The sequence below is a fragment of the Culex pipiens genome, chromosome 1 (assembly GCF_016801865.2).
Source record: "Culex pipiens pallens isolate TS chromosome 1, TS_CPP_V2, whole genome shotgun sequence".
In the NCBI taxonomy this organism is placed as follows: domain Eukaryota; kingdom Metazoa; phylum Arthropoda; class Insecta; order Diptera; family Culicidae; genus Culex; species Culex pipiens.
Window position 1 is genome coordinate 33,631,272 of NC_068937.1, and position 10,838 is coordinate 33,642,109.

Genomic DNA, 10,838 nt, shown 5'->3' on the forward strand with positions numbered 1-10,838 from the left:
TTTTGGTTTGTTGGTAGACGAGAGGTAGAGGGTTTTTGTAAACACAAAAAGTATTTTTTACAGTATTTTTTATGTTTTTGAGTTCTTCCAAAACTTTTCGTTGCTTATTCACCAAACGAATTTGGTATGCTAACAAGCAATCAACCACTAAATTTTTTTATTAAATTTAGATTTAATGTAATGTAATTTTGTTTAATTTTTGGTTGAAGGTGAAAAATTTAAAGATGCATACAATTTCTTGTTCGTTTCTGAATTAGTAGTAATGCTAGTTTTGTGTATTTTAATCTTTTTTTTGTAATACAGTCCAGACTCGAAAACAAAATTAATCGAATTACGAAAAACAAAAATGAATTTTTCAATTTAACACGCAACTAACCATTCAAATTTGCCTAAAATGGGGTCGTAGAACTCGAATTTGATGTTAAAAGTAAGAAAATTAAAAAAAACGATGTGTTTTGTTCGTGATTTAATTATACGAAGTCTCATAAAAACCTTCGGTTAATCGAATTTCAGATAATCGAAACTTCGGATAATCCGATAATCGAGGCTTCGGATAATCGAGTCTGGACTGTACTTAAAATTTTGCAAATTTTGCACTACCAAATTATACACCTTCAAAAAATTACACATATTTTTTATATCTTTTCAAGTCCATATCGCAATTTAATAAAAGTTTAATTTCGGAGGATTGAAACAATTATAGATAAATATAATATCTTTTTCGATGTCACTTTGCCTCATTTAATGTGGAATATGTGAAATTACACATAAATAGATGTAAATTTATATATTTTTCCTGACAAACAAAAAAAACTTTCAGCAGTCCCAGATGTAATCTAACAGTGATTTTGTTTACTGTGTAACCAATGTTTCTCTTTGTTGAATATGAGATGTAAGTTTACCAGTTATGGACTAAGGCTGGTACAAATATTTTTAAAAGTTTTTGTCACCCCCCCCCCCCTTCAAAATTGGCCCGAAAAATCAGGGGGCAAAAAAAATATTTTTACAATAAACTTCAAAATTTCAATGAAAATTCAAGTGCAACCAACTGAAATCAAATTAAAATACATTCTCCTGCGTTTAAAATCATTTTTAGCATGTTTGGGTTTATTAAAAAATCTTAAGATTTTTTGAAAATTTTCGATGCAAAATCTTTTTTTTCGATACAATTTTTGTTTTTGTCAGATCTTAGATTTTTTGAAAACTAATGATTGCAAAACAACTGAACTAGTGTAAAATGCATTTTAAAACACTTTTTTCATTTAAATGTGAAGACTATGGCTTGTTATTAAAATTTTTATATTTTTTTATTTTTTTGCCCCCCCCTTGCCCTCGGCCAAGGCCGAGGGACAAAAACTTTTTTAAATATTTGCATCGGCCTAATCGCAAAAAAAAAATAGCTTGTTAACTTTCTTCACCCGCGAAAGAGAGAGAGGATACGAAATACGCAAAAAATGCTCCCAAACTTTCCGAAGAAAATCAATCAGTTGAAGATTTTTTTGTAAATTTCATTGTTAGCCCCACTAAAATCAAGTTATTTCGTTTTGTTTACATACATTGTTGATGCACGAAAAGGGACAGGAAATTTTTTAACGTTTGACATTACACCTACAAGCAAAGCAAAGCTATCCACTTTAACGACCCCCGGACCCTTTTGTGGTCTCTGGTGGTGATTTTTTTAAGTTTCATTTACGCAAATGGACCGACGTTTTACTTCCCCATCCGATAGAAGGCGTGATCAGGCAAATCTCGTCTCGAAAAATGCCACCGTCTGGGATTTAACCCAGGCCATACTGGGATTTAGAGGCTACCACGATAACCACTAAACCACCGGACCCGGCACACCTGCAAGCGTAGTAGTGAAATCGGTGTTCCGTGGAATAATCCAGATGATGATTTTTTTTAAGTTTCATTTTATTTTTTCTCTTGATGAGCGTCAAAAGATTTTGGTTTGATGAAGATGCTTCCATTGCTGAAGTTTACTCATTGTTAGAGGTAATATTACACTTTTTTTTTACATGTTTAATGCGTAATTTTATTTTTCCATATAAAATAAGGTAAAATTACATCCAAACAGAGGTAATATTCAACAATCAAATTCCACCATAAAGAACTAAGCTTTTCATACACTGTGTACTTAAAACAGCGCTGTCAGATTTACGGTTTATTTTCCTTTTTGAAAAAAAGTTTAAAACATCATTTAGATAAAAATCATGTTTGTTTTTTATGTATTTTTATTATAAAACCACACTTTTCCTTTCATCATAATATTACAGTAAGCGATAAACGTTCCTATTGATGTGGTTCATAAAGTTGTCTTTAGAACGAGGATATCTGAGAATGGGTACATTTTTTACGTCAGATTTTTTTTTTAATTTTACGTCTAAAAATGTGTAAATTCATCACTATTCTAGTGTTTTGCTACTTTTTCAGCCTTAATTTATGTAATATTACATCTTTCCAGAGGTAATATGGGTAAACTACTTTTTTGTACTTTTTAACACAAAATCAATGTATTATTGTATGAAAACACAAAAAGTTATGAAAACGAATGTTACCGTCAATTCAGGGGTGACAGTGTGCCTAGAGGGTGAGATTGGGTAATACAAAAATGCTGAAATTTGTATGACCCAATTTTACCCCCCAGATCCAATGTCTCCGCTGGTGATGGTGTCGTTTATTTTGCCTGCCCATCTAGACTATCTAAAAATGAACTTTTTTTTTTTAAATTTCATAGACCAACCTCCATGCACAGTAAAAAATAATGTGAATTTGGAAGCTGTAATTTTGGAAGGTTGAATATTACCTCTTTTATGATGTAATTTTACCTCAATTTAGACTGAAAAAGTGACATTACACCAGAAAAGTGGTAAAATTACACATTCCAGAGGTAAAATTACACCTTTTTTCTGACATAAAAGATGTATCCTTCCCAGATGTAATATTACCATGATTTTTTTCTGTTTGTGTATCTATCGACGTACTCACCTACTCTCAATCGAACTCAACAAATGTATGTATGTGTGTGATAAAAAATCTCACCAAATTTTCTCAGAACTGGCTGCGCACATATTAAAAAAAATCATGGTAATGTTACATCATGGAAGGGGTAAATCTTTTATGTCAGAAAAAATGTGTAATTTTACCTCTGAAAATGTGTAATTTTACCACTTTTCTGGTGTAATGTCAGAAAGGATCTCGTAATGACTACATGAACTTAATTGAATGGGATTTAAAATAGAATTTAAAGAAGCGTCCTGAACTTCAAGATATCTATTGATCATGAGCGTAGTAAAGCAATTGAAAACTCAATTTTATTTTCGAACACCCAGTTTTCAACACAATGTTTTGACGGAGTGGGTGTGAACCGTAAAAAAAAACAAATCTCGCCGTAACAAACAAGTGTGACATCACCCTTCCGACATTTATCCCATCGATTTTGAGTCATATTCCGCCAACCACGCCGCCCAACTCTGGCGGTGGTGACAGCTATGACCTGCTGCTGTACGCCGTTCCGTACGACCTTTGTTGCATTGACTTGTTTGCGCTCTGCGGCTTCCTGCTTTGTACTCCACTGAGTTGAAGCTTAACCACCAGTCAGTCTGTGCCCCGCAAAAACAATTATAATTTTCCACCAAGATAACTATGATGGCTAATCCTTGAGACTAATTTGCTCGTGTTTTGTTTTGCGTTTCGTTTGCAGTGCGCGGCTACGACAACCACGCCAAGTGCGGCCTGGTGTGGATTCCGCACGTGGTGGCCTACCGGTGCCGGACCTGCGGTATCTCGCCGTGCATGTCCATCTGCCGGGACTGCTTCAAGCGGGGCAACCACACCGATCACGATTTCAACATGTTCCTGTCGCAGGCTGGCGGCGCTTGCGACTGCGGCGACACGTCGGTCATGAAGGCCGAGGGGTTCTGCAGTGACCATGGGATCAACAACTGCCAGAACAAGGCGCCCGTGCCGGAAGACCTGATGGTCGTCGCGGAAGCCATGATGCCGCGGATGTTGCTCCGGCTGCTGTTGCACTTCCGCGACCACAACGCCAAAAACCACAACTCGACGGTGTACAGCCGGACGGCCAAGTACTGTGATGACTACTGCAGCATGCTGATGGAGTTCAACAACATGGGCGAGCTGATGCGACGGGTTATGACCAAAGCACTGATCCACGAGGACACGTACCGGCGGCTGGTGGAACCGCCCTTTCCCTCCAACGAGTACGGCAAGTTCCTCGAGCACAGCCGGCGCAAGTACGAGGAAGCGGTGCGGCTGTTTCCCTCGCCGGAACCACCCGACGAGTACCGGCACCTGCCGGCCCTCGGCGAAACCATCGTGCACAAGACGCTGCTCGAGGAGTTTATCTTCTGGACGTTCAAGTACGAGTTCCCGCAGAACATTGTGTGCTTCCTGCTGAACATGCTGCCCGACCAGGACTACAAGGTAACTTCGTCATATTTTTGCGCGTTCAAAACCCAATTCTCACAAATTCTCTCTTTTCAGGAACACCTCACGCGCACCTTCGTCATGCACTACTGCCGGATACCGAGCGTGCTCGAGATGTCCAACGATCCGGACACGCTGAGCAACCGCGTCGTGCACATGAGCGTCCAGCTGTTCTCGAACGAGAGTCTCGCCCTCAAGATGGTCGAGGAGCTGAGCCTGCTGCACGTGATGATCATCAGCTTGCGGCAGATGATGTCCAAGATATTGGTCGCGAACACGCTGCACGGTAAGCGATCATATTTTCCTACCTTCGAAGTAGGGATTAATTCATTCTTAATCTTTTAGATCCGAAGAAAAACTTCCACTACGTGATCGACTGCGCGAAGCGGGTCATGAAGGAGCACTGCTACTGGCCGCTGGCGTCCGACTTTAACAACGTGCTGTCGCACGAGAGCGTCGCGCTGGTCTTCCTGAAGGACGATAACCTGATCGATATGTGGTTCCAGTTTCTGTCGATGTTGCAAGGTGAGTTTTGGGTTTTAAAAGGGTTTCTCTGCTCAGAAGTATCCGCATACTTTCCGACATATTGAGGCTCCGCAAGGTCTAGTATCGTAGCTTTTTGGGACGTTTTCTGGATAAGCTGATTGTGGATTTCAAAAGGTTGGGTTGGTAAATCTACCAGAAAGGTCGTCTTGGGAATCAGGAGCCGATTTTTCAGCATCAGCATTATAAAGGTTCAAAATCCATGTTCAGAAAGTAAATTTGACGTCCGGGACGCGTTTCGCGAACAGCTTTCCTAAACATGACTGCAAAATCGCCATCGGAGAAATCAACGCTACAAAGTTTGAAAGTTTAATTAGGGCAAGTTGTAAGCTAGAAGGTATAAATTTGCCTTTTTGCCTTCCTCACCTCAATGAGGAAAGGCTATAACATCACTCGAAAAATGAGCTTCATAATTCGACCTCGTAGACCCACCTTCACGTATACACATCGACTGAGAATTAAATTCTGAGCTAATGTCTGTGCGTGTGTGTGTCTGTAAGTCCGTGCACCGAAAAAATGCACTCGATTATCTCCGGACTGGCTGAACCAATTTGGACCGTTCTGGTCTCACTCGATCCGTTTTGGGGTCCCACAAGACCCTAGTTAATATTATGAAGTTTTGTTAAGTACTTCAAAAGCTATGCTTAAATTATAATTTCAACATAAGTCCGGAAGATTGTAAAAAGGGTGGTTTTTGTAAGAAAACCCGTCACAATATTCACAAATATTCTGATATTGGATGTATCATGCGACCCATCGCTAGATAGGTAATCAAAAAACTCTTCCAACGCTTTCCAAAAGATCGAAGATCTGACAACCCTATCAAAAGTTACGATCACTTAAGTGTTACTTTAACACTTTTCAGGACTAGATCTCAAATATTTTGATGAAAATGTTGTTCGGATCTATTATGAGGCCTATCGTTGGTGGGTAATCATAAGACCTTTCCAACACGCCCTAAAGATTGAAGATCTAACAACCCAATCAAATGAAAAATATATCTTTATCGATGGAAGGAAGGCTTCAACCACCTGAGGGTGGACTAAGTAAGGTTTAAAATGTTATTTTGCCTTAAATAAATGTGTAAAAACTAAAATTACACAAAAAATCTGATTCCAAATCTTTCTAACTAATATTGTTTTAGAAAAAAGTATAATTTTACATCAAAAACTGAATAAAATTACATCACAATGAGATATTTTAGTCGCTTTCCTATGTTTTTTTTGTTACACATTAATTGAAGTAAAATTACTTCTCTTTTTATGAAATTTTGCCTCAATGAACATAAGGAATTCTCCGCAAATACATTGTAAAACTCCCTATGACCAAAAAAGCTTTTTTGTACCTTTTTTTGTCCATAGAAGTCTTCATACAATTTTCGTAGCTATCCATACAAAAATGGTGTACAAATATTAATATGTGTCTTGGGAAGACATTTTCTGTTCGATTTGATGCCTTCGGTAAAATTGTTGTGAACTTTTCATAAAAAAGTTACTCTCTCAAAAAATCAAAAAAATACCTATTTTTTAAGTTAATTTTTCATCACTGAAAGTTGAATTCCCAAAATCCTTGTTTTTAAGTTTTTCGCAAAAAATTTATATGCTTTTTGAAGGGATCAAAAAAGCCATATTTTACCACAGGCACAGAAATTGTATCATCGATGTATGATTTTTTGAAGAAATGACGATTTAAAAAAATAGACAATGATCAAAAAAACTATTTTTTACATCATTTTATGCTTAAAATCGAATTTGCAATAGAAAAGTGCTTAACACATTTTTTGGAAAAGTGCACCGTTTCAAATTATAACCACTTTACTTTTAGTTCAATTTTGAGAAAAATCATCAATTCAAATTTTGTAAGGTGCACATTTTCGAAAATATTTTTTTTAAGGGCTGAGAAAATTTTCTGTAGTATTATCTTGAAGATTGGTTTCTTTGTTCCTACACCACTTAAAAATACAGAAAGCACTAAATTTTCAAATAACGATATCTCGGAAACTTATAACCCGATTTTCAATGTCAAAAGATGAATCATGTATGGAATTTTTGATCTAAAACAAAAAATTTCAATTTCCCAACTTTTCAAAAGATGATTTTTTTTGCGCTTTCGAAATGTTAATCTTTATCAAAAAAGCTTTTCTGTTCATAAGGAATCCCCCATAAAGTTTTAGGCAAATCAAAAATACAAATAAAAAGTGTCATAAAATCGTCCGATTTCGTGAAGAATTGTTCACATGGAAAAATAAGAAAATTCCCTTAATTTCTGTAAAATTAAAATTGCGCATTTAAACTTATAATTTTATATCAAAAACTGAGTAATATTGCATCATAATGTAATATTTTCGCCTTTTTTCCATTTAAATTAAATTATAACATATCAATTTTGGTAAAATTTTCCCTTTTTTCCAAATTATAACGGGTAAAATTTAAATTACATAGAAACATCCGGACGCAATATCTTTTAGACGAATATTGTTTCAGGAAAAACAACATATTTTTTTATGAAAAACTGTGTAAAATAACGCTAACAATGGGATATATTCATCTTTTTTTCTGATGATGATAAAAATTTGTTCAGTTTATGAACAATTTTGTGGCATTTTTGTGGCTCAAATTTCTTCAAACTGTTTAAAAAAAAAAAAAAATAATAATTTTACATAAAAATATAGCAATGTAAAATTAAAAAACTATGTAAAGTTTAAGGGTGCACAGCAACGAAGGAAGTTGTTGTCTTCTTATTCCAAAATGGTCAAACTTACGGACCCAAACCTGCAATAACGGGAATGCAAAATTAAAAATTATTTTGTGGACAGTATGAGTTAAAAAATTTTTTCGATAGTATCCGTAGTTTTGAAGGTGCCCTGGGCATGAGTAGAGATCTCAACGCCGTTAGCAATGTTGGCTTAAAAATAAAATTCATTGGATAATATCACCCTCCCCCCAGCCAACATTTTTGCCATGCGAAGCGGGCCTCTAACACTGTGTCTAGGTAACACCTAGCTAGGAGCGATCAGTGGACAAACACAAGAGGTGATCTCAGGGTCGATTAGGAGTTCATGAAGCAAATTAGTCGTCTCCCACCCCTTTTAAATTGAAAAATGAACTCTGAAACCAGCGTCTACTCACAACAACAGAAACCGAGGCCTCTTCTAGGCATTGTAGGGTCTAATTACTGTTTGCCATACAATTTTGAAAGCAATGATTAGAGTATTAAGAATTAATTATTTTCAACATTACAATATTTATCTGTTTGTTATCTCCACATAACTTTATATAATAGGTTTTAAAAAATACTTTCTGTTGTTACCTAAGCATTTTGCTTGTTCAACAGACAATTTAGAAATGTTAGGTGTTAAGCGGAATTAAGCTAGACCATTTAGAAATTTAGAAGTGCATTTAGGTTTAGGCACACTTATTTTGACCATGAGCTTCAGTTTTATTTTTGTTATTATTTATAGAAGATTTGTAGGGTTTATTCTTCCTAATGAGTTCTTCGTTCCTCAGAAATTCTGACGGCGGTTGCGGGGTCGTCCTCTTAAAAGCTAAGTAACAAATCATTAAGGTAATCGTATTACAGGCCTGCCTATTATGGTCATGTTGAATACGATTAACTACAACACTAACCATTTAAACTTTCAGCAAACAAGACTTATGACGGACGTGACAAGACGAGGGCCTGCTAAGCTGTTAAACATTGTTTTCTGTTGTTTTCTTTGCTTCTGGGAATTAATTACTTTCGTTGATTGATTGTAAACCTCAACATATAAATTCATTTTGATAATTTTGCGTTTGTTGGGATGGTTTAATGATCGGTTAGTAAAGGTCCATTTGTGCGTGGATAGTGTACTCCGTTCGCTAGGGTTCCTTGGAGTCAGTTCTGTGGGGTTTAACAGTCTCGACAGTTGAAACCTATAGCGCTGATTTTGGGAAGCTCGTGCGAACGGGGTTTTTAATGAACATTGGGGGCGGCGATTGAGCACGAAGTTTCGATTTAGCTTATTTACACCATAACACAATTACATACTCTCACAAACACAATCTCATTTTAACCTACCCAATCATGTCCTCAATCCCCGCTCCCATGGAGTGCGAGCGATCCGCATGTGATTGACACGACCATTACCGTTCCTTTACACAACCGGACTTGGACTGACTTGATCCTGGCTATCCCACCTCGTTCCGCAAAAAAAAAAAAAAAAAAAGTATCCGTAGTTTTGAAGATACTAAAATGTCTGTAACAAAAATCTGGGTGCAAAAGCTCTGGTTGATGTGCACCGTTAAAATGGAAATAAGATTGAGGTAAAATTACCCCTAGGTTTATTTAATTTTTCCTAAACTAAAGTGTAAAATGAAATTAAATAGAAAAAAACCACAGTTCCCCAGTTTATGCCATAAGAATGTGTATGACTCAAAGTATTAAAAAAAAGTTATTTCAGGATAAAAATCATAATTTTACATCAATAACTGAATGAAGTTTCTTCACAATGTGATATTTTCGTATTTGTCAATGTGATTTAAATTTACACAATAATTTAGGTAAAATTACATTACAAAAGGTGATTTTACAGCTTCAACTTTTCAACTCGCCTTATGCGTTACTTTTTTATTTGACTAAACTGCCCGCGACTGATCGATTTGACTGTTTCCAAGAATGTGACCGTACGAAGTCTTAACTTGCGGCTCAATCTTCGTACTTTTTGAGGCCGCGGATTAGGACGCAATTCCGCATTGACCACGTCTTGATAGATAGTAGACACTTCTCGACGTTGAACAAACGGTTGGACCTAGACTGCCGCTGCTATACTAAGTTTCCGGAAAAAGCATCCCATACGAACATTCGCTATAATTCACTACGTTGCCAGATGAGGTGGAGCTGCTGGAGCGAGTGATCGTCTATCGGAAACATCAAGACCATCCAATCTTAGATCTGAAGCAATACCTCGAACGAAAAAGTACCTCGAGAAGCAGTACAAGCACCAGTTACCTTAGTTTCCAGAGGCAGACTAATTCGAGGCTCTCAGTGAGCTGATGGTGAAGTACCTTCTACAGAAGACATGCAGCCTTGTGCAGCGGATTCTCTTTAACTGCCTTTCGTTGATAGCGGGAGATTTTATTGGAAGTTATCAAGCCGGATTCGCTTTTATGGCTTTTATGTCCAAACGTGACAATGAAGTTCGATTTTGTGGAGCGGCTTTGTACCTCGTTGGTAACGTCGGACAGCAATTGTGGCAGAGAAATCTGAATTGAAAAACACGAATAAAAGCGGACGTCTGAATCTAGTGGAACTCAAGATTAGATTTAATTTCCCATCATTTCATTGCGGGCCTTAGATTTTTCATTGTTTGCAAGTTCCTTCTCAAAGATTACGATACTAAACCAACCGTCTTCTCTCACCCTCAACAGGCATGAACGTCAACATCCGCGAGACGGGCAGCCACGTCGAGTTCGAGCCCAGTTCCTACTACGCCGCGTTCAGCTGCGAGCTGGAGGCGAGCGCGTACCCCATGTGGTCCATCATCTCGCACCTGAAGGACCCCTCGCACGCCCCCCTCGCCAAGAAGATCATGCTGTTCTGCGTCAACTACCTGCAGGACTGGCTGGACGCGGTCAACTTCTACATCCACCCCAAGTTCGACAAGGAGGAGCTGTACCGAGCGTCGTTTCACTTCCCGCTGCACCGCTACCTGGCGGCGTTCATCTGCCAGGGCGTCAAGACGATGGGCATGTCGCTGAGCGACATCCTGCCGTCGGCCGACCTGCTGCCGATGCTGATGATGCACCCGCTGCGCGTTCAGGTGAGTCGAGCTCTCGGGGACGTTTCTCGCAAGCTGAAGCACAACAGGG

At 37.9% G+C, this 10,838-nt stretch overlaps 1 protein-coding gene across 1 annotated transcript in view; it reads left to right on the plus strand.

Annotated features, from left to right (window-relative positions):
* The window catches only part of LOC120419270 (E3 ubiquitin-protein ligase Ubr3), an 80,729-nt gene that overhangs the window by 37,347 nt on the left and 32,544 nt on the right, over positions 1-10,838 (plus strand). Inside the window, exons 3-6 of the mRNA XM_039581931.2 lie at positions 3,704-4,446; positions 4,507-4,735; positions 4,795-4,974; positions 10,398-10,789. Coding sequence (XP_039437865.1) covers positions 3,704-4,446; positions 4,507-4,735; positions 4,795-4,974; positions 10,398-10,789 — 1,544 coding nt within the window. The remainder of the gene's footprint in view (positions 1-3,703; positions 4,447-4,506; positions 4,736-4,794; positions 4,975-10,397; positions 10,790-10,838) is intronic.